The sequence below is a fragment of the Staurois parvus genome, unplaced genomic scaffold, assembly GCF_062004578.1.
Source record: "Staurois parvus isolate SC_StPar_1 unplaced genomic scaffold, SC_StPar_1.0 ptg000181l, whole genome shotgun sequence".
In the NCBI taxonomy this organism is placed as follows: Eukaryota; Metazoa; Chordata; class Amphibia; order Anura; family Ranidae; genus Staurois; species Staurois parvus.
This window is the reverse complement of record NW_028317977.1, coordinates 1,042,225-1,067,535: the sequence shown is the minus strand read 5'-3', so window position 1 is coordinate 1,067,535 and position 25,311 is coordinate 1,042,225. Positions and strand designations below refer to the sequence as shown.

General features: G+C 36.5%; 1 protein-coding gene across 3 annotated transcripts in view; it reads left to right on the top strand.

Annotated features, from left to right (window-relative positions):
* Window positions 1-25,311, top strand: part of GRIA3 (glutamate ionotropic receptor AMPA type subunit 3) — a 382,937-nt gene that overhangs the window by 110,694 nt on the left and 246,932 nt on the right. For all 3 annotated transcript variants that reach the window (XR_016312691.1, XM_089677207.1, XM_089677208.1), the window contains exon 3: window positions 6,832-7,071. Coding sequence is in view for 2 of the 3 variants with exons in the window: in XM_089677207.1 (XP_089533333.1) it covers window positions 6,832-7,071 (240 nt within the window). In the remaining variant the exon portion in view is untranslated. The remainder of the gene's footprint in view (window positions 1-6,831; window positions 7,072-25,311) is intronic.

Sequence of the window (25,311 nt, the reverse complement as noted above, 5' to 3'; positions counted from 1 at the left end):
GGCAGGTTAAACCTTAAATGGGAACTCCATATCTGACAAAATTACATAACATACATTTCTAAATAATTTTATATACTTCTAATTTTCTACTTTCAAACTGCCCCCAGCCTGCAGTGGTAGTACAGTTGGCTGTGACTCAGTACTTTCAGCAAAGAGCATTTTTCCCCTTTTCTGTTTTCACTTCATCACCTTTCTCAAGGTTTGTTGAGGTGTTAAAAAGATTAAGGGAAAATGAGAAAGGAGTTTCTTTCTATATTTTTGTATGAAAATAAATAATCCTTAAAAAAGCTTTTAGTGTGGAAATCATTGATCCATGGATTATTTGTACACTGTAAGGCTCCATGCACACTAGCGTTTGTTTAAGCTCCTAGAAGCTGTTATTAGCATTTTTTCTGCTCTTAAAAGCTAAATAGTGTTATCCTATGTGTTCATGCACACTACTTTAGGCTGTTAGCATTTTTTGATTTTCAGAGTCTATGAGCAGAAAACAAAATAGTTTTTTTTCATGCAGAAAAAGACACTAAATGCTCCTAAACGTTGCTAAACGCCTCTAAAACATTTCTAACAACCCTTTTCTAGCTTTTTTCTACATGTACTGTAAAAACACTAATTAAATGCTAATAAAATGCTAATGCTGCTAAATGCTCCTAAACACTACTAAACGCTACTAAAAATGCTATTACCAGCATTTTTTAACCAGTGTTTTTTCCAGCTTTTTTAGCTTAAATAAAACACTAGTGTGCATTGAGCCTAAAGATGATTACATGAGCTGATTGGGCAAATTGCATGAAATGTGGAACTGAAGAAAGTGTTCTAATTTTTAGTCATTAGGATAAAGTCATTAGGATAAAGCAAGTAATGAGGATATGTAAGGTAAAGTAACAATTTGAAGCCATGAGGGATTTTGTTTACTGTTACATAAGAGGAAGGTACACATTGTAAGTGACCCCTGGGATGTACTACGCATTGCACATTTGATTTGTGCACAGAATTTGGTCTGATGCCACAATGCATAAATGTTAGGTAGGTTGCTAAAAATCCATTCACTTATTGTACATACATTAAAGACAGTTGAGGTAAGTCAGAACAGTGACAGTGAATTCCTGTTTTCTGATCCCACATAACCTGTGTTTTATATAGCCAAAGTTGATATTGCAGCAGACTTATTGAATTTCCCTCAAATTATCCAAATGTTAACCCAAACACTAACTGGAGCCCTTTGTCCTCCAACAAAGCCCTGTGATAACCAGTATTTACATGCCCAAATTATGATTGTTGATGTTTTGGAATATTATAAATGTTGAATAATTAGTAATACAACTTTATGATAACCAAGAATTAGACTAGTATATAGAAGTGGAATGCAATAGTTTTGCTTCCACTGATATGCTGGACTGATTAGCCATGAATGATCACCATAGGAGAAATCCTCAGGCACACTTTGCAAAGCATTGTAAGAGAAATTACTCAATTTTGAATGTGTATACATGTAGCTGCAGTCTCTGTCAATTCAAAAAGCCTTCAGGGGATATTCTGGAGTATGTGCCCCGCAAGCCTACTTGATAGCCATCATTTATTTTCAAGAGCCACCAAAGTACATGCCTCAAGCTTGAAACTATTGTTCCATATTCCTGCTCTGTATTCCATCACTGCTGCCTTTATAACATCAGCAATGACAAATGATCAAAGCAGAGAAACCTCATTTATTATAAAAACTTTATTTAATGTATTTACAATGCAAAAAATATGGAGTTTTCTGTTAAATGAAACAGACATGTAATGACAGAGTTGTTATATGATAAGTAATCAATTCAAAAGGTAGCATTGACAGTATTTTCACTTTAAAATGAGTAATTGGGCTGAATTTATTGTTCAGTCTATGGCTTGTATACAATGATTATCATGAAGCGTAAACAAAGTTTCTGTACACATTACATAGCTGATGTTTTGAAAAACTTTGTTTTAGCTGAATGTATGGCATACCTGCTGAAAATTAGCAGTATTGGCAATCCATTTATTGGTTTAGAGCAGCCTTTCTCAACCAGGGTGCCTTGAGGTTTCTTAAGGGGTGCCTTAGCAAAATGTCTAAAAATTGCCCAAAACGTACCTACAAGCCAGCAGGTGGAATAAGCCTGCCTTTTATTTATACAAAGCCACAGGTTTTCATTGTGCACCATTATGATCTTCTAGCCACTAGTGTCCTGACAACCAATGACATCAGTTGATAAGGAGGATGTCAGTTGTCTGCACAGCATCCTAGTTTGGTCTTCCCCTTCCCCTCTCCATCAGTGCTGGGGTCACATTAGCTCAGTGATGGAGAAAAACTGAGGGAGAAGAGAAACATCAGAATACTAGTCAGTACCAGTGTGCAAACGTGTATTTGCTTTGGAAGAATAAATCACCTCTAATGTTGGGTGTCCTACAAAATGTGGAGGTTGTTGCGTTATATAAAACTATTAGAATAGTTTTTCGCATTTTAGAATGTGGTGCCCTTTTAAAAGTATGGACAGTCTTGAGGTACCCCATTTTAGAATGGGGTGCCTCAAGACTGTCCATAATTTTAAAGGGTGCCTCGGGACTGTCCATAATTTTAAAGGGTGTCTTGACTGAATAAAGGTTGAGAAACACTGGTTTAGAGTAGCTAGACAAACCTGCAACTTAAAACCTTTCGGAGTGAGCAATCTTCAATCATATTGCATACCAATAAAATGTACCACAATCTTTATCCCAGAAGTATGTACACATGTAACAGAAATTGCATTTCTTTTATTAGAGAAGAGGGAAAGATCAATGATCATTTGCACAAAATCTCCATGTTTAAAAAGCACATACAAAGTTTAGAAGTGTTTATGTTAGATCAGCTGTTCCCTTCTACATCATCAATTTATTATGGGCAATGCTTGAATCTGTTCTATCACTTTCAATTGTAAGGCTGTGCATAGTCACATATACAGTACTGTAGCTTAAAAACCGATACATCAGCATGCATACCTGTATCATCTAATCATACATGTTAAAGCATTGTGTGGACACTCCATCACCACAAATGGGGATCAACTGAGAAATTCTGTATCCCCAAAATCCAGCACACATTTATTTTTGAATGATAATGACAAAGACTCCAGAGATTAATAAATGCAGAAATTTTACATAGAAACTGAAAGTAATGTTAAAGCACAGTTTGATTCAAATATACAAAAAAAAACTGTGCTCCCTGCATATTATTCATGTTGTCTGTTTAAAATAATATTTTATATTGTAGAATTTACCTTCACTAATGATTCTTTCACGGACAACTTATTAGTTTAATAAATTAAAATATCTATCTTCAATTTAATCATCACCTTCTTGTTCCCAAACAATTTTTATTGCATGATTGTACAGTTCTATGGTCCATATCATTACTCTGTGTTAATAGAATTTCATTTTTGTCATTTATTCTCTTAATCACAGGAGCAAAATGTTTAACATTTATTGCTTTTGGAACAAAGCAAGATGGAATTTATCAGATAAGTCAGACAGTGTTTGCTTCAAATTGCCTAGGTAACCTTGAGGCCAAACACAGAGACCTGTTTTGGTCATTCAATTACATTTCAAGACTAAACCAGTCAGTATATGTATTTGTATGATGCTTATGTACAATTTGTCCTTATGTTTGTAAGAAAGATGTCAAGAACTCTTCTTAATCCTCTTTAATCTTTAAAGAGGATATCTGCAGGGGAGAAAAAAAAATTAAACTTTCACTAGGTCAGACGTGATTTTTTGTTTCTTATTGACTACAAGTATTCATTCAATAAATATAACTAAATAATGATATCTCTGTGGGTATAAAATATATCTTCAGGCAAGACCCAAATTTTCCCCAAATCTCCCACAAATTTTCCCCCAAATTATGTCCATGCAGTATATACATATTTTCATTTCACCTTTTTAAGCAGCTTTTATTATTCCTTGTGTTGTCACTGCCATGTTTGTACATTTCTTGTAGGGAAAGCTCCTGTGTGGAGGAATCAGCAGAGTGTCTTATATCAGTTCCTATTGGTATAGACATGGCTCCCAAAACTACACCTTCCAAAGTCCTTTCTCTGCACACATCATCCAATCACATGATTGGGTTTTCTTTGCAAAGTGAAACCTCAAAACATTCTCTAAGCCCTGGGTCAAATTCACTTGCAAAGTGAGCAGCTGATTTGCCTTTGGTACATTAATGTGTGGGCAGTCTCTCGGGAGTCAAGGTAGCGGCATTGTTTTGGTTGGAAAGATATACGTGTATGCGTGCATACACTGTGGCAACACATGCATTACTGGTTGTTAAACATACAGCAGAAGAAATAGCAAGCAGTGTGTGTGGGAGGGTAAAATTAATAATAATTCTAACATAAATGGGTTAGAGGAATTTTGTAGTCCAGCAGGAAGGGCTAACAACACTGTTTGGAATTTCAGAACAGCAAAAGCAGCCTCTTTATTCTCCTAACAGAAAATTAGGAACTTATTGGATTTCTGACAAAATTAGTAGGCGTTCTGCATGTGCACCACATTTAAAGGGATACAAAAGTGATAAAACTGTAGATGTTTTCTTTGTGCCCACACACATTGGCATCCTCTGTCCTTCCTGGAAAGGGAATGAGCAGCACCAGACTGATAAAGGTGCGCCACTGCTTATGATGCTCTCTCCTCCTATCAGCATGTTCTTTTTCAGCACAATTGCATACAACACATCTGACTTGCTGCCAATCCTGTCGCTCCCTCTTCCAGTTTGAGTACTGCTGCACAAATGATTGCAAGAGGCTGATAACAAGTTAAATTCAGGCACTTACATGAGCTACATTAAAAAATACATTTAATAATTTATTCATCAATACATGTTTTTATTGAGGCTTCAAGGCAAGGTCAAAACAGTACACTTTACAATGATACAAGTACACTTGGCATAGTCGCTGTTACAATATGCGTCCAGTTGTACACCATATTCAACAATCCGAAGCAACATAGACAAGTGTTCACAGCTTATCTGGTATACCTTTTTTCAATATGTGCAATAATCTTGTTAAACTGATATATAGTTTCAGGCAGAACCAACAATTAGCAAAAACATCATTAGAACTTGAAACATATATATGTTTTATTTGTAGCATAAAGGCCAAATCCTTGGCCCGCTTAAGAGAGCTCATAGTACAATCTATGATTCTAGTAGCATATGATCAGCCATTCTATAGAATAGCTGCTATAGATTCACAATGAATTACTGGGAATGTGATAATTTATTAACGGATACATAGCTACATTAAATAGTGTTTTATGCTGTATATCTGCTATTGACAGGCTAACCAAATGTTGTATCAGAAAAACGTTGCCCTACAGTTCACACACTGCAACCCATTACCTTAAGAAACACTGTAACTTATAACACAGGTGACTATAGGTTTCACTTAAATGCGATTTTACACTACAATTTCAACCAATACATGAATGTTTACATATATAGGTATTAAATGGTTCACCATGCATGAATTTACAGAAATACCAAGTAGACAAAGGCTTAGAGCTGGCAGAAGTTTGTCCTTGTTTCATTATCCAATCATATATCTTTAGAATGTAAGATTCCACCAATGAAACTGTAAGGAACTATTAATTTACTGAGTGATGACCATACCATTTTCATACAATATATGTGGAAAGGGGAAGCCACAAATATGTTTTCATAGTGAAGGCAAAGAAAAATTACCTGAAGAGCATATATTTGAAATTTGGCTCTATGGTCGTCAACTGAAATCATCACTATTAGGTAGCTATATTGAGACGCTGTCAATGTCACACCTCTGTAGATGTTCTCATTTAGCATAAAATTGGGAAATATCTTCTGGTTGGATCTTTTGGTAAATAGAGTTTTGTGTCCCTGAAATAACAGACTTTTTGAGTTTTTAAACTGGATATGCATAAGCTTGGAAATAACTACAAAGGATTCAGAAAGGACAGCTGGTTCTGTATCCATGAGATCAAAACTAATGGTTTCCTCAATTAGTAACTGTAAATTCACATTTCTTTCTCTACAGGAAATAAAGTATTGACCCTGACTTACTAAATAAATTGAGTATGTTCATATTGAAAGGGTAATTTTCACTTAGCTTAGTGAATGTGGGAATGCTTTGCTAATTTCAGTCATCTAGTCATCTAGTCAAGTGCAAGCAAAAATCCATTTTTTTCTCTGCAAGTGATTGGACATTCTTTCCAAAGGGGATTCTCACAACATTTAGTAAGCTAAGTGAAAATTCCCCCTGCACAGTGAAAATTAACTTTGCAAAATGGAGATGCTCTTTTCCTCTAGTATGTCAGGGTCATTGTGTAGTATTTCCTTTCCATTTAAATGTGTTTTTTTATTTCTATTATTTAGTACTTGAGGCCCTAGTAAACCTATAGGCATTGAAAAAGATAGAACCTTTGACACTGCAGGGTCCTCTATGGCATTATCCCACAATGATTAGTCTGACTTCATATTTTGTAAGCTACGTAATTTGAATCTGAAATACCAATATGTTGAATTTTACCTGTGAAGATTAGATCTACATAATGTGCTCTTGGTGTATTACATTACATTGAGTTTATATAGCACCAAAGGGTTTGCTCAGCGCTGTACAATAGAGGGGGGGACAATATGATTCCCTTTGTTGAACTATGTTATTATATTTCAATGACCATGCTTGTTGTTCTGTATGATCTTGCTATCTAGGAGCCAAATAGTTAAATAATTTCAAAGTGAACTATTAGACTGCATTATTGCTTTAGTTTTATACTTTTAACCTACTTACTTACATTTTGCCATTTTTCCTCCAGTTTGCTCTCAGTTTTCCCGTGGTGTGTACGCCATCTTTGGGTTCTATGATCAAATGTCCATGAACACCTTGACGTCTTTTTGCGGAGCCCTCCACACTTCATTCATCACTCCCAGCTTCCCAACAGATGCAGATGTACAGTTCGTCATTCAGATGAGACCAGCACTTAAGGGAGCTATCCTAACCCTTCTTAATGATTACGACTGGCAAAGATTTGTTTATCTGTATGATACTGAAAGAGGTAATGGAGCTATTTTGACAGTTATGATTTCGATGTATATGTTATTGCAATGCAAAGGGCATGAAATTGCTATAAAGATATTTGTAGAGAAAACTTTGTATAACCATATATACACTTCTCATAAGCGATAAGATGATTTTCATCAAGTTATGTCAACATTTTCACTATTGGGTGATAATAGTGATGTTTGTGGCCCCCAGATTCCTTTGCAGTGCTGTGCATTGGTGATCTTGAGGGCTGGCAACTCTGCTTTTTTTTTCTTTTGGACAACAGCCTGTTTTTCCCTAGAAATAAGAGTGGCACCTAGGCTGTCTTCTGTGAACATGGCTTAGCAGACAAATTCTTTAAAAATATTTCACTTCCACTTTCTGCCATAACTCAGTAGAACTGTTTAATTCCAAGGCTTTTGTTGCTTTATCATTTTACTAAAAATGTATTATCAATTTTCCCAAAAGTTTATTCTGTGGTGCAGATTAGAAGTGATCAATTTTAATCTACAGAATGAACCATAGTAAAGCAATAGTTAATGTTGTCATATCAGGTTTATAGCACATTGCAGCTCAGGTAAAAAAAAAGGAGCTTTAATGGTCCGTCAGTTATTACAAATCACTATGTGCTGCTTTAATTTATGATTCAGCAAAGGCTAGCACAGTTATTACAAAATTTTAATATTTACAAACACAAATCCTCCTAGTCAGATTTGTAAACTTGAATTAAATCACATTGAATGTGTTAACAAATGTAAACAGAGCATACATTGTCCTTTTTTCTCTCTGAGCAGAGTGAGTCATAAAGCCAAAAACTGTTGGTTGTTTCCAACTCATGAGTCACGTGCAATTGCCCTTAAAAAAAGTCTTCTTTCATTTGTGTCCTGAAATTTCATGCACCTCATATCATTCCTGTTAGTCCCTTGAATATGTCTAAATGAAGGTCCTTTTTGAATATATCCCTGCAATGCAGTATAGTGATCTGAACAACCCATATACACATGACTCTATTTGATTGCATCTACCATTCAATAAAAATGAGAACTATACCATAAATAAATGCACAGATGTGAACAGGTCTTAAAAGTAGTCATAGCCACTGTATTCTGTTGGCTACCTGGAAGTACTTGCTCTGTGGACCAATGGCCACCTTAAAAGGTTAGCTTGAGACAAACTCAAAAGTTTACATTGATTAAACATTTTGACCACAAAATTAGGAAAGCTGCTATTGCTAATTTGTTTTTATGGTGCAAGCTCTAGTGTTGTCTTCTTCATTTTGGTTTCTAATTTTTGATAAGTATAATCTTCTACCTTGCATACTTGCTCCAGGTGCAGGAATTTCACCACTGGTGTCTCTAACAGACATACAAAATTTTAGCTTGATTTATTACTTCTGTATCTGCCAAAGGACTGAATCCACATAAGACCATAGTTATGACACAAACCATAAGTCTATGGCCACAACATGTGATCTGTGCCATCATTACTAGCGATGGGGCTTAGTATGGTGTTTTCAACACATTTGCAAGTGGATGAGCAGATTGCCCACCTACTCTGCAGTTTGTGAATATCCATGTTTATTTATATTGTGCTCTCAAATAAACATGCTATATGGGTATATAGATTTCCCTTTATATGTATTTCTTCAGATTTACAGATCTGAAAAATACATACAACAAGTAAGTGGTCTATTTTATGTTAATAACCCTATTTATTTAAAAGGTGCAGTCTGCTACAAAAACTCCCTGTTCCATTTACTGTATTGCTGTTTGCTCATTCATACTCCTAGCTCCATCACGCTTGCTGCTTTGTAAGATATAATTTGCATAAACAACTTGCTGCAATCAAACTTGTGACACAAAATGTTTGTTTTCTTAGAAAAAGAATGGGTCTATAATGAATGCAGTCATATTAAGTGTTTCTCACTGAATCAACAGCAATTTTCTTGACTTGGTTTCATTGCATTTTCTCTGCCATGTGTAAAACATTGAATGCACCTTGATAGATTCAGCTGAGATGATCTATGTGTACAAGTGGTGGGAGAGAGTCCATCAATTGTAATTAGCCTTTGTTTGTGTTGGATGGAACATCAACGTATTTAGAATGTATAATCGGCTATTCAGTGGAAAAGAAATATTTTGTGTAATCTCTGATAAGGCTGGAGGGCAAAAGATGTTGCATCTCAACATTTCAGTATTTCCATGAAATATATTGAAGTATTTCTATTAAAAAGTAAATACGCTAATCATTTATGTCAATGTATAATTTTATGAGATATAGAATTTTTGTCTTTTCATTTATTTATTCACATTCACAGCCATTTTTCCAGTTGCATTGTTTAAGCTTTAGAGGAGGATTGGGTGCCAGGGAGCAATTAAATTGCCAGGAATTTCATTGTAAAACTAAAGTGTAGTAGGTTTAATTCAGCAACAAGGTAATTAAATGTGGGTGCGTCAGAATAAGACAAAAACTAGTTCAAATGCTAGGTACTATCTTTTCGTGAGGAGTAGATTAAAAAGTTAATTCATAAGGCTCTCTCTGGCCTTCCTTAAGAGGACCTGTATAGACAGACCACCTCTTGGTGTCTAGTTGGTGTATGTCTTTGTGTACAGCGTCTCGAGTCATACTACATGATTTTTCAGACTGAGTTGCATGCTGAGCTCTAAGGATGAGCTGCCAGTTTGGTTTAAACCCAAGTTTCAACTATTTGTTTCATGTTTGGAGGTTTGGTGACTTTCTCAATTTAATGGGTGCAGCAAGACATGAAACATTTAACATGGGTACTATCACTGATAAATGTGACAGCTCTCTGCTCTGCTATCATAGTTGTAGAGGCAAGTGCCTGCTGGCCACTCTGATCCAGTGGTTGTGAGTGTGTCTTTGGGTGGATGCCTATCAAAATATGGATTTCCAAATACTGCCCCCAAAATGTAAAAAGTAAATACACACTTTTTCATAAGTCTTTTAGTTAAAACATTGGGGTGTTCCCTGTGATGTCATTGACCACAAATTGTCATGTCCATATTTGGTTAATTACATCCACCCAGGAGATCCCCACCCCTTTGTTTACATTTGTCTTTAACAATGAATTTGAATTTGACAAGGATCTGCATCACTGGACAATGTGATTGATGATAAAACATCATGAGATGTTTCCCTTTTATATTTTTATTAAGGGACTTGTCAAAAAGTGTGCATCTTTATTTACTATTTACATATTTTTTGAATGAGTAGGGGTACTCATTAACTTAGGAGGGGACCAGTGTTTGGGGCCCCACTTATTTTAATAGGTGCTTCCAGATTCTGATGGATCCCCACTGACAGACCCCCACAAACACTGGGCCAGAAGAGCACCACCTGGTAACAAGGTACTTTACCAGGGTACTTTAAATGCCCTGTAAAAAAATTATCCTCTAAATGTAGAAAGTACGTGGACTGGTATGATTCAGGAGAGAAAGAATGAGCATATACCCCCCTCTTTTCTTGGCCTGCAAAGCTGCATGTTTGGACAAGGATCTAGTATGAATTTTTGGGGGGACCCTACACTTTTTTCTTGCTTTTTTGCATGGGGTTCCCCCTAACCTCTATGCCAGACCTGAAGGGTCTGGTATGAGTTTGGGGGGACCCCACCCTTTCTTTGCATCTGATCCCCTTTAATATCCATAACAGACCCTCAGTAAGGATAAGGTATGTATTTGTGTGGATAAACCCACACTCTTTTTGCTTGTGTGTGTGGCTCCCTCATTTACCTTTACAGAAGAAGCTGGGAGCTGTCATTTACTGGCAATTTAAAGAACATTTGGGAGGGGGGGGTCAAGTAAGTTTTACTGATTAATGTATAGGTTTCCTAAGAAGGTAAGGTTGGCGCACCTTGTAGAGTTAGGCTGTCCATAGATGGATTGCAATTCAGCCTGTTTAGCAGGGAATTTCTATCCATGTATGGGTACTGTGGTTGTACAGAAATCAGTCTACTGATATTTGGAAATATATATACACATCCACTTTTTGTCCAAGTACTAATTAATTTTGGAGGGTCACAATTCTTCTACATGCACCTGCAATTTGTCTAAAAAATACAGCTTGTCAATAAGAAAAAAATATTATACTTACAAAAGTCACAGTCTAGAAGAAATGGACTTGAAGTTTTAAAGGAATGCTCTTAGTATTTGGAAGGCTGTTTAGAGCCTCCTCTTATGTTCCTAACCCATCCTGCAGGGTCATCAAGTCCCTCACCAGCACCCTTTCCAGGCGTGTAAACTGCTAATCTGTTGCAGATGGATCTTCTTTTCTTACTGCAAGAAATAGGTTGGGAGGGGGGGTGGGAAGTTGGATAGTTTTATCTTGGAGATGGGCTTTAAAACAGGTAGTGTTCCTATTAATTGTCTCTTCAGAAAGCTGCATGTTTTAACCCTATGTTTTTATCCATTAGTCCTAATACTACATAGCTTTTCGCTAATTAGTATAGGCAGGTTCAGTAACCTTTTCACTTTCATACTAATTGAAGACAGAGCAATTTATATAAAACACCTCATACATACATTCATATTAACATTGTATAGCAGGAACTGATTTGTAATGTAAATGTATATTCATGAAAGTAACAGCAGATCCAGGGTTCACTAAGACCATTAAGGCTAACTGAAGACAATGGCATCTAAATCGGGTTAAGCTGTAATACAGTTAACTAAGGCTTTTTGAATTCTGGTCTCAATTTAACAAGTCCTTGTGGAATGTATTTCTGGCTTGAGCAAGAATAACATTGCATAGATATGTTATAATCCATAACAGATTGAGATAGATCAGAATAAGCAATAGTTGAGACGAATCATTAGCACAATCAGCATTCTCTGTGCAAGTAAAAGTGTTGTCTGGACAATGGAAATTAAATATGCCTATATAACTGCAAATCATGCACATAATCCAGACATGTTACAAAGAAATATTGAAGGAATTTTACAGGTGTGCACCTGAATTATAAAGGGTTCAAGGGTCAGCTACCTATACATGAAAGTGTAGATATAAAACTTATATTCATTGCACTTTAGCTAAGACAAATTAGGCAAGTCATTCTGGTGTTTTTTGTGGCATGCAGCCCTCTCGTTTCTTCTTTGCAACCCTCAAGTGGTTTCGGATTTAAACTGAATGAGACTCCAGCTGTCCTCTAGTTGATAAAGGCTACATTTGCTTGATAAAGGCATTTCGCAGCTGAATACTTCAGGAAATGTTTTATGGACCCTTTTTCTGGAATAAACTGCTGGAAGGTACAATTAATTTGATGATGTTAATTACCAAAGTGCTACAATATTTTTTTCTTTAACTGTATATGGCCCTTAAAAGACATACAGTAACATGGCCCGTGGAAGATAAATTTCACTCAGTTTGGCCCAATGTTTCATTGAAATTTGACATGCCTGCATTAAGCACGTATTGATGGAGGGAGGTCAAAATGGTAAAATTAACCAAATATATGAGCTAATTTAAACCCAGTATGCAACTTCAAGCAGCACTGAAACTGCAACCTGGTTTGGCCTAATGCCTCCCCAAAACAAATTCCCCTGATCAGATTAGAAAAGAAGCCCAAGTTGATGAAAAATATGTGGTATTAAAGAGCATTAGGTAATATTATGTACCCCCTTAGCATCCCCTTGACCATGCAACAAATCTTAAAGATGCTCCTTTTTTTTTTTTCCTTAATGGCTTTATTTACTAAAGTGAAGTGAACATAAAAGCAAATCAGTTGTAGGGGAATTTTAAGAAACAGAGGTTCTACAACCCATGATTGGTTGTTTGAAGTCTACACAGGTACTTAACGAACACTTCACCTTACTCCACACCGTACCAATTGTGCTTAATCTAATTAAAACATTTTATTGTAACTCTAATACAAAATAGCTTCCTTGTTTCATTCAGAAAGAGTTACATTGAAAAAATAGGGCTGCTATTTCTGACCTCTTTCTGAAAATGCTTATTCTCTATCTTTGGTGCTTTCTGAGTCACTGGGCCAGAACAAGCATGCAGCAAGCAAAGTAGGAATACAGTAAGAACTCATATCTATATGCAGATTTCTGGTCATTTGTATAGTATTTAAGCCATTAGATCAGCATTACAGCCATACAGCTAAACTAGAGGCCAGTGGTAATTCTTAAAACCTAGCTCCAGGCTAAACTTATTTTTATAAGTATCCCTTAGTCACTGTTAGAAAAAAAAATCTTTGGCTGCAATGCTCACTTTTATACCAGAGCTTTCCCCTGCAGTACTTATAGGTCCCATTGCCACTAAACCCCAAAGACTAAAGACTCTAAGGTAAAATTGACAGATTTTCAAAATAAAATTTATGGATGCCTTACCAACCACTCCCACTTTAAACCATACCCACAAACCATACCTCCATTTGCAGCCACATTAAAATCATGCCCCCATTTGTAACATGCCTTCAAACATTTGGTCGCAGTGATTTGGAAGAAGCAGATACTCACAGTAGAAATACAAAATAAACATTTCAAATAAGAGGTGCAAAGATATGCATTCATAATTAGGAGGGATACCATGTCAAAAAGAAAACACCTGGAGGCATGGTCAAAAGCTGTCACTTCACGGTGTATGGTTTGTAGTGCAGGGGTAAAATGAGCCCCAGCATTAAGGTTGATGTCACTGTACAAATATACATTTGTCCTACCTTTTTAGTTTTAGTTATGCCTAAGGTAACTGAAACCATGCTAGTGCTCTTGCAACAACACAGTTGAGTACTATCCGTAACACTTTTTGATTTGCAATAACAGTTGCATTTTCAAGTCAAGCTTTCAGGATGTTCCTTTCTTCCCAGTTCACGTACTGTTAATGGAAATAAAAAAATATCAAGAACAGTACTCAGCTTTGTTATAGCTTCAGTGAGAATCTTGGAATTCACTTTCATTCAAAGTGCAGGGGTCATTAGTACGTAAGACAGAGTTCAGGAGTCCATAGAAACTAACAGGAGTTCAAAAGACAGTAGTGAGTAATGCCTAGTTTGGGGGTCAGAAGTAAATTTCAGAGTTAAGTGGTCAGTAGTAAGTAACACAGAGTTCAGAGATCAATAGAAAGGCAGAGAGCAAGGGTCCGAAGTAAAAAAGGCAGAGTGCAGAGGACAGTAATGAGGCAGAGAGCAAGGGTCCGAAGTAAAAAAGGCAGAGTGCAGAGGACAGTAATGAGGCAGAGAGCAAGGGTCAGTTGTAAATAGGCCACTCATATTTTACCTTGTCAGTCTCTTCTAGACCCTGTGGGGTTTATTTACTAAAGCTGGAGAGAGCAAAATTAGATGCACTTCTGCATAGACACCAATCAACCTCCAGGTTTTATTGCCAAAATTTAACTGAGCAAGCTGAGGTTAGAAGCTGATTAGCTATCAAGCACAGGTGCACCAGATTCTGAGTGAACCAGTTTTAGAAAATCTACCCCTCTGTGTCATAAACTCCTGTTCATGAAGCCAAGCAGGGTATACCTCCAGACTGGTCAATCATGTAAACACCTCTTTCAAGTGTCAATCAAGTTTTTTGTGGAGCTGAACAAAAAAAACATAACAGTGATGCAGCTTCTTTTGATTGATGGCTCTGCATTCACAGCAGCTGAGGATATTTTCTGGGAACAGACCTTCAGACTAAGTGTAAATAGCAACCATACTCTAAGGATGTTTTTTTTCTCTGTATCAGTAAGGATCTCCTGGCCCAGGAAAGAGAAGAAAAATTAAGTCTAAAAACAAAAAAAAAAATACAGGCAGTGGGGGCAACAAGAAAAGGGGAGGAGCATGGAGCCCTGATTGGGCATTACCAATGAAAATGTATTTTACTAAAGTTAAATTAGCACAGGTTTAATTCAATTTGACTGCTATGGGTACTGTCATTAAGAATTACTACTTTTTACTGAATTAGTCCAATGGAGTCAGCCTGACACCCATCTAAATCTTTGACAACCTAAGCTTGTGCCTAGGTGGTCATTTCCTAAATTTATTTTATATAGTGTGTGCTGTCATAGGTTTAATATCCTCTTTTTATAATGATATGATGTTTTTTAATGTAATCTCTTTTTTTTAACATAACCCAAATAATATTTTATACACTTGTAATATAATGAGTTCACGAAAATGAAATATCATGTTTTATATACTGACATTTTTGTTTTCTTGTCCAAAAATTTAAAGGTGAAAACAATTTAAACCACTTTTTTGAAAGCAGACAATAAATGATTCAAATTACTGATCTTATATAATTAGTAATCACACGACCTACTTTCATCAAGCTGCATATTAATTCTCTAGTGAATGTCACAAAGAACATTTCTCCACCTAATAAATAGGCTCCATAAAACAGGATTTGGAATGGGAGTTTCCAAGTCCCTTGATAAATACTGACCTGTGAGTGTCTAGAACACAGACTGAAGATTGAGGCCCATTAATTTAGTAAGACTAACATCAGTAGTGGAGTGCTGACACCATTTCTCAGGATACAGCTATTCCGAATAAAGGAGATTTTTTTCTATGCTGAATTTTTCACAACCTAAATGTGTTAGTAAATATTTTGATAATGTAAAATAAAAGGATTATTATTTTAAAGAATGTGCCAGGCACAGCACCTCTGCTGCTGTGCGTGAGTGTATAAAATAATTACTACAAATTGCAAGTATATGCCAATTTTTGTTATATATTCCTATGCAAATAATTTTAAGCACTTAATGTTTTTGTTTAGTTTTTAACTATTGCAGTATAGTATGCCTACATTGTATTAGGGTATTTGAAGTTAATTCCTATCCAAAGCAGAACTTGCAGTTTAGTGTAGATACGAAGGATTGGAATTATCAATCAAATTCCTATAGATTTCATTTCAGAGATTTTTGTGTGTAACCCCTCCTACACACTCACACACACACCAGCACCATCATCCCCAACACCATCACATGGCAGCAATGATGTTGTTACTTTATCATAGCTGGATTCATCAGTTGTGTAGTGTAAACTGTCTTGAAGTATGACACCATCATATGAGGTTGCAATAGTTGGTAAGTGGCCAGAAATGTGCTTTATTCAATGCAGGACAAAGCAACAGGTTCACTTTTTTATGGGCCCGCACAATTGCACGTGACACAGTCCTCTTTCTAACACATGACTGGTGCTTGGCATTTGGCATACAACAGTGTTAAATGAGTAGAGAGAAAGAGAAATTTCTGAGCCTTGTGTAAGCTCCAATGTCTTCCTCTCTTCTTTTGAATAAAATGATGGGAGCCAAGGAAGAATAAATATAAGCAGCTGTGGGGGCTAGCATTTGAATAAACCTGTTGCTTTTCATGTTTGGACAAGGCATGGGTTTACTTTATGTCCTGCTATCTAGACTACACAATTCCAGAAAATCAACTGCAAAAGAAGAAAAATGCTCATCTAGAAGGATTGGTATCTTCATTTTCCTTAGCCCTCATCAGGGGATATTTACTTTCCATGCTTTTGACTTATACAAGGCAACCTGCATCCAGTAGTTTCTAATATTCACTGATTTCATTAGCACACTGCAACAAAGAAATCAAAGTTAACTCCTGTCAGGGAAGATGTTGAATTAATTTGTTTTTAATTAGTTTGTAATTAATCAATTAGTTTGTGGAGCTGATGCCCTTCTGGTACCCACTCCTGGCATGAAGTTACATACAGAGCACTATTTACACTAGCCTGGGTCTAACATGACATAATCCAAAAGTTAATTTAATTTAACCTTACATACAATATATTAAATGTTTATGTATTTGAAAAGTACAGTAAGACTTTAATCAGTATTTTCCTTTTTTCAAAATTACTATTCTAAAAGATTCTGTTTATTTCAAACATAGTCTTACCCTTATGCATATGAACACAGAATGCGCTACTTTACAGTAACAATCACATACAATTGAGTGTTTCTGCCAATTCTTGAAATGCTGGCCACTATACCATATTACAAATAGCATATTGTGATCCTGATGTTTTACATATCAACTGTGAATACATAACACATGGCTTCTCTGTACACTTCTCTTTAGCCATTACCAGCCAAAACATTGAAACCATCTGCGGAAGGTCTGATGTCCAAAATCTACCAATATTAATGTTGGAAAGAAAACTGATTTTTATTACTTTGAGCCATATTCATTACGACTTGTGTACACCTCATATTTGTTCATATTTGGTCAGAACCTTTCTCTCCATACTAATAGAAAGGTAAAAACAGCTTACAAGGAGATCAGACGCATGCCATAGGAAGGTTAATAGTACCTTTGACCAAACTTAAAAGAATCATAAACTAATCTTAAATGCAATATATTAAAATACAAAAACTGGGGAATCAATTGTGTATCTTCAATGCAAAGTGGATGCACCTTAAAGCATCCTGAATTTAACCTTTCAAACAAGTCCTTAAAGTCTAAATCCCCCATGCTCTTTAGCATCAGATCAGATTTTCCCAGTACAATAGGATGGTAGAAGGAAAAGCAATATGCTTCCAAATGTTTTCACTTTAAAACATTCATTTTGCAAAACTAACTTCAGTGCAGATGAATTAATTTAGATTTGTTCTAGGGATCAAGAGTCTGGTGCTGGTAATTTTTGCTGTGGGGAATATCTGTATCAGCCACAGGACCATGAATATTATTCAAAACTGCAATTCAAGAAGTAGGAGTTTTTAAATTTGATTGGTTGCAATGGGGCAACACGATTAGTTTTTATCTGGGATGCAATGATAAATAAAGCCCGACTGGAGCTCAGAAAAGTGATTGACTTTCTCTGTATCATAGTAAGCAAGAACAATTGATAATTTTCTTTCACACATAATTGAAACACATAATTGCAATTTAGTAAGCAATATAAACCTGCCACATAGAACCACATAATTGAGTATGCTTTGGGTAGAAACTAACCATAAACTGGTATTAATTTAAATTTTCATAGTAATATTTATATGATAGAAGAATTAATATCAGTGTAGGAGAAATGCAACTTTCTTGGGTCATTATGTCATCCTCAATATTAAGGGCTTATGGCCAAAATAGAAGCATACCCAAAGCTGTAAAGAATCAAAATAATCAAAAGGTCTAAACCCTGGATACTGTGTTGCCTTTGCAGTACACTGTAACACAATTTTCTTTTCAATTATTTTATGGAGGGATGGTAAATTTTTACACATTACCATTTGCGAGAAGGCAGGAGAAATTGCAAATGGTTTTAATTATTTTCAATGGACCTAAAATTATGTTTCAGATATGGGTAGAATAAATGTTACTATTGTATTATCACCCAGTTCTTGTCTTTCTGTATAGACCACACGTGGAGGGTTATAAAGTCTCTGGTGGATGTGGATTCTGATTAAACAAAAGCTAGTGTTGACAATGGAACTGTAATTAAAGAGTTCTAGTTCTTAGTCTACTTTTTCTAATGCAACTGCTTAACATTTGTGTTTCTTCAGTTATAAATTTTAACAGTTCAGAATGTGTTTGTGTGCTGTAGACAAATTTGTGTTCTGTAGACAAGATAATGATAAAAAAAGTTTCTCTTTTGTATTACATATGTTTGTGTTTACTCTTTGAACTCTAAGTACTCTAAGGATATAATAGATAGTCCAAAGCACACGATTTTCTTCCAAGAACAGATGTTGCACATAAATATATAGTATATAATATATGTACTATATATTTATGATTTAACTAAATGTAGAAGGTATCAATTTTGAGCAACTTAATTGGTATTTCATACAAATTAGCAAATTGCAAGTGCTCTGAATATATGTACATAGATTTGTCCACTGTGCAATGATCATACAGTCATTAAATTATGATTGCCTGGACTCCTGAATTGGTTGATTTTGTCTTTCAGATCAGAAAGATATATATGCAAACATTCAGACTTAAAATAAACATTTTCAGTTTGTTTAGTCTCCTGATTTAACCATTGCAGTTATTGGCTGCACATTTTACAGTGATACTGATTCTAACAGTGTGTAAATGCTATCTCTATGTAGTGAGTCAACAGTCAGAGAATTCCATTTCTTTTTACTTCTGTTAATTTTAGTTTTCATACTGTAACCTGGTCCTGAAATATTTTATAGGGTCATGTTATACACTTTTGATGTGTTGGTCAATAACCTGATCATCTTTGGTTTTTGCATATTGTTTGCACTTATTGGACTTGCTTATTGCTAATTTCAACCTACTCTCAAAACCTATAGCTCTATGGCTTTTTGGTCACCTCCTTTTCTATACCTTAGTCACTAGATAATGACCCTATTACCCCCTTCCTGTAAACTTCCTAATAATACAGCCCTCACTCTATGAAACATATTCATATCCCAGCTGTGCATCTCACAGTTCTGTCACATTCATTCCAAGATTGCTTTCTGCTACACAAGGGAGCATGGAAATGTAAAAAGAGATGCATTTCAGGTAACTAAAATATTAATAATAAATACACAATAGATGTATTTTGAATGAATAAATAACTCGTTTTTATTTGATAACTTATAGGAATTGGGTTCTGGGTTGACCTTTTATGATGTTTAGATGAACATACCTATTCAATGATAGGCAGGGTACAGGTGTATTGTATTTATGAATTCTTAAAATCTGCAGTAGAATTCCATCAGTAGAGTTAGGGTTTATCACTGGTGCCATGACCCTATTAGTATGAATTGAATACCTTTGTAATATGACACAAATAAATCAGCTGAAGCTCCTGGTATTACAAATTAATTAATCAGTAGAGTAATTAACCAGTTAATTAATCACAATGGTGAGTATTCATACAGTTTATTATTTATTTGTTTATTTATTTATTACAGGTACTTATTACAGTTCTGGAATTATGCTCCTAATCCACAAAGAGAATACTTTAAAATTATATATGTTCCCTTCTACACCTCTGTACTCTATATGTGTAGCTGACTTCTCCTTTTGCCATATCTTCTAGATCTTCTGATCCATATGAGCTTGTTACCAGGCAACCATGTGTAGTCTACTGCCAGAGCTGTTTGCAGGGCTGACAGACCATGCCCCTAAAGTGATGCTGGGTCACTGGGACATGCTTAATTATTTCTCTTTTGGGGGTTCATTATGATACAAATATACTATTCTGTGCCATTATATGAAGGCATCTCTACTTTTGTTGTGTCGGGACTTGACATAAAATGTAATTTCTTTATGCAAAGTTTAAAAGAGCCAGTCATCCATTCAGCGTTGTCAGACTTATACAAATGACAAGCAGAACAACACATCTCAGTAAAAAAAAAATCTTACAGGAGACATATTTGCCTCCAGAGACAACAGTCTGCAAACCTGCTGGAGAACGCGCTCTAATATTAGCACACATGAATCTGTAAAAAGACTGAACCACTGATTGATCTATGCATATTAAGGTCACCAAACACTGTGTAATTAGCTCCACCAAAATGGTTCCTCTAATGAGGACAGGCACGTAACTCTTTCTAATGTTTAGAATTTGTATAGCCTGCTAGCAATTTGCCTTTCATTTCCAGTTTCATTGTTGCAGAATACATATAAAATTCTGTTGTAAGAACATAGAACATGCAAATTATATTGTACATTCCATAGATTACAATATCAAGTTCAGGAGGTTGAACAGGGTTACAGACAGTAGGTGCACATTAATTTAAACAAAGGGTGTTAGGTAATATTAGTTATCAATTACCATGTAATGGCCCTCCATATAACCAAATATATTAGGATATGTAGATGTTTAACCCCCTCATGATGGATTGTAATACAAATGTTAGCCCCTATTCACACCAATGTGATTTTTCATGCGAATTGACAGTTCAAAATTGCATTGAGTCACACACTATTTGTGTCTATGGAACCATTCAAATGCAACTTCGATTTTTAAAAAGGTTCCTGCACTATTTTTGGCGATTTAATATGTGACTTGCATTGACATCTGTGCATGAAGTCACACAGATGTTGGCAAGCTGCACATGAAATTGCACTGATTAGTGGCTTTGAAATTTGCACTACTTCAGCTGAAGTAGCACAGTTTCAAAGCCGCACTCAGTGTGAACCAAGGCTGAATGCCTGAACACAGTTTTGAAACTGTGTAATTACAGCTGTACTACTACTTAGTGTATACAGATGAATTATATCTTGCTTTTCATGACAAACTGGGCTTACTTTTGGTAATAAATGTTAATGGATAGCTCCGTTTTTATCATTGTATAACAGGAGTGCAGCGCTGCACTCCTGTTTTACATCTGTTTGAGGTTTTTTCTTGGTTACCTTAGTGTAATAGCTGCTTTATCAGGAGCACTCACTGTGTTGTTTACCCGTTTTTATCATTATCAAAGGCAAACTAGCACAAAATATTTAAAAGTTTAAATTTTTTATAATGTAGCTGTATATTTATTTTTGCTATTACCATAACCTACCACCATACAACAACAATACATTTTCCTGCTTTTGACAATTGCAGCAATACCACATATGTGTATGTTATTTGTTGTTTGTATCCGTAGTAGGACCCAGAAATCATAGTGTGCCTTTTGTTATTTTTAGCCTACCTAAAACATACTGATACTAACTGATACTAAATTTAAAAATATTCTTTTTCATCATACCTAAAATACACTGACCTTTGACTCTGACCATGACTTTTGACTGTAATGTGACCCTGACACTGACCTAGATCAAACCTTGATATAGGATTTTTTTGCAGTTTTTATTATTAGCATTATTTTTACACACACTTTCTTTGTTTACATTATTCTCCACTAGCAAGGGGAAAATGATAGAATGTATCTTTTTCTCCATTCAAGAGGAGAAAACAACACAGGGGCTGTACGGTGATGGATCCAGTTAGTACGATACCTGGCACTCTTGTTGAGAGCTTGGTCTCTGTGCTTGGAGTGTGCTGTGCTGGTGCTCAGTATGCAGCCTCATGGACAAAGACCTACTTCTGTGAGGCCGCATATATACCCATGCTCATTGAAAATAGGTTAAAACATGAATACACAATAATTCCATTGTTAACACAACTGTTTATGTACCATAGTAATTTCATATGTGAATTTGATTAGCTAAGACACATGGACTACGTAACACTGCTCAACACTGTTCACTTGAATGAAACCAATGTGGTTTATACTACATTTTATTTTGACACTGACAATTTGGATATTGTTCTTATTAAAGCAAAGTACAACTCTAATGAACCCATTCTAGATAGGCTGACTTGCTCTGGTGCCCATCTTTCTATTCAAAGTCACCTTTACTGAAATGAGTTCTGTAGCACACGTAAAGGGTGATTAAGAGTGGTGTAGGATGTGACCAGCGTACTATAACTTTGGAAATAAGAATGACAGGATATACTAATTTATTTTGTCATATTAAGAAAAGAAAGAACAGAGGTCCTCTCTGTTACAAGTGTTGGCTCTTCACTAGCTTGGGCTAGTGAAGTAGCAGCTGTATAATGAAGAATATGTGCACACAGCAGGTCCCTCAAACACACAATAAATCTTACAAATGGCAGCCAGCTACACTTCAGCATCGAAAGAAAGCTTGGTCATTGTTTGGTTTTTGACTGCTGTATAAAATGAGAGGTTTTATGTTTGATTTTCATACTGAAAAAAGGAAGACCTTTAATTTTTTCTATAACTAATAAGGGAGAGTAGAAAAAGGAGGAGTAATCGCTGTGAGATTACAAAACTGACAGATTTCCTAGGACTCAGTCCTGCTAGCCAGCGGAGTTAATCTATCTAAAATACACTTCACACCTTTTTATTAGAAAAGAGGTCCTAAATCCATATATGTGCAAATATTTGTGGAAATGGTATGTGACTTTTACATATATTCAAAAATATATGCAAAAAGGACCTCTGTTTGATGGTGGAAGGAGCGAGTGCTGTGGATTCTGATAAAGCTTTAGCATATTGTTAAACCAATGTGTTCTTTCCCAGAGCCCTCAAAGTGTATCTATAGTTAAAACCTTTTTTATATTTTGGTATATAGTGGGGGAGGGTTGGACGCCATTGCATATTTTATTGCTGTCTGTGTCCCTTCTGGGGAGATTCACCCTCCATATTTTCTCTAGTTCTCCTGGTGACCATTGCCATTGAGACAGAAGGTGACAAGAACATCCAAAACGTAACAGTTCTCATTGCAACAGGAGTGGAAATCTTCCAATGGGGACACTTGTTTCAGTTCCAGGACAAAAACAGAACAAAGCAATGACAATAGTACAATAGTTTTAACTATTCTCTACATTATGCAAAATGAAATCAAATGTTTTGGTTATAGATACACTTGAAGATGAAAGTATTGGTTTTGAACATGTTACTTTCGTATTTAGGGTGTAACATGTTCAAGCAGACCCCTCTCCCCCTTACACTCCCTTCCCTGTGACAGCAGGCAGGGTTTCCTCTCCCCCTCAGCTGTTGTCTCATTCGAAAACAGAGGAGCCCTGCACAGCCGCGTCATTCATTTACTGGAATCTGTGAATAAATAAACAAGTCCCATCTTCCACCACAGCAGACTGACTTGTAGTTTCAGTGGACTGCAAGCATGCGGATCAGCATGTTTGTAATCCATCCACACTTCCTACAGCTTTGAAACAGAGACAGTACAGAGGTACAGGCACAGAGATGTAGGAAGAGTATGCAGGAGCCTGACATTGCACTTGCAATCCACTGATGGTGAGCGCAATACTCTGCAGGTTCCTGTGAATAAAAAATATTAAATACACATTTTTGTTCCTGCAAAAATATGTGCATTTATTATTTTTTTCATAAAGGTGAACTTATCCTTGAATGTTCAACTCATAATAAGAACTAACATAGTAGCTAGAGATGAGCGAATCGAACATGGCGAAGTGGAATTCGTTTAGAAGATTAGGAAAAATTCGATTCGCGCCGAATCCGAGAATTAGCAAACTTCGGATGCACGAATCGAATTTTCCCAAAAATGGCAGCGACATGTGTGGCGACGGAGCGGGGATCTATGTGATCGCATTAGCCAATCAGCAGCCAGCCAGCACTGTGTAATGGTGGAGCTATAAATCGCGGCCATCTTAGAATTCTCCATTAGCCTCCGGTCATTCAAGAGAGACAGACCTGTCTGTATTAGGGACAGAGTTAGGGCCACAGAGACTTTAGGGCCACAGAATCGTTACTCAGGGACACAGAATCGTTACGCAGGGACACAGAATCGTTACTCAGGGACACAGAATTGTTACTCAGGGACACAGAATCGTTACTCAGGGACAGACACAGAATTGTTACTCAGGGACACAGAATAGTTACTCAGGAACACAGAATCGTTACTCAGGGACACAGAATCGTTACTCAGGGACACAGAATTGTTACTGAGGGACACAGAATCGTTACTCAGGGACACAGAATTGTTACTCAGGGACACAGAATCGTTACTCAGGGACACAGAATCGTTACTCAGGGACAGACACAGAATTGTTACTCAGGGACACAGAATTGTTACTCAGGGACACAGAATCGTTACTCAGGGACACAGAATCGTTACTCATGGACACAGAATCGTTACTGAGGGACAGACACAGAATCGTTACTGAGGGACACAGAATCGTTACTCAGGGACACAGAATCGTTACTCAGGGACACAGAATCGTTACTCAGGGACACAGAATCGTTACTGAGGGACACAGAATCGTTACTCAGGGACACAGAATCGTTACTCAGGGACACAGAATCGTTACTGAGGGACACAGAATCGTTACTGAGGGACACAGAATCGTTACTCAGGGACACAGAATCGTTACTCAGGGACACAGAATTGTTACTCAGGGACAGACACAGAATTGTTACTGAGGGACACAGAATCGTTACTGAGGGACACAGAATCGTTACTCAGGGACACAGAATCGTTACTCAGGGACACAGAATTGTTACTCAGGGACACAGAATCGTTACTGAGGGACACAGAATTGTTACTCAGGGACACAGAATTGTTACTCAGGGACACAGAATTGTTACTCAGGGACACAGAATCGTTACTCAGGGACACAGATTTGTTACTGAGGGACACAGAATCGTTACTGAGGGACACAGAATCGTTACTCAGGGACACAGAATCGTTACTCAGGGACACAGAATTGTTACTCAGGGACACAGAATTGTTACTCAGGGACAGACACAGAATCGTTACTGAGGGACACAGAATCGTTACTGAGGGACACAGAATCGTTACTGAGGGACACAGAATCGTTACTCAGGGACATAGAATCGTTACTCAGGGACAC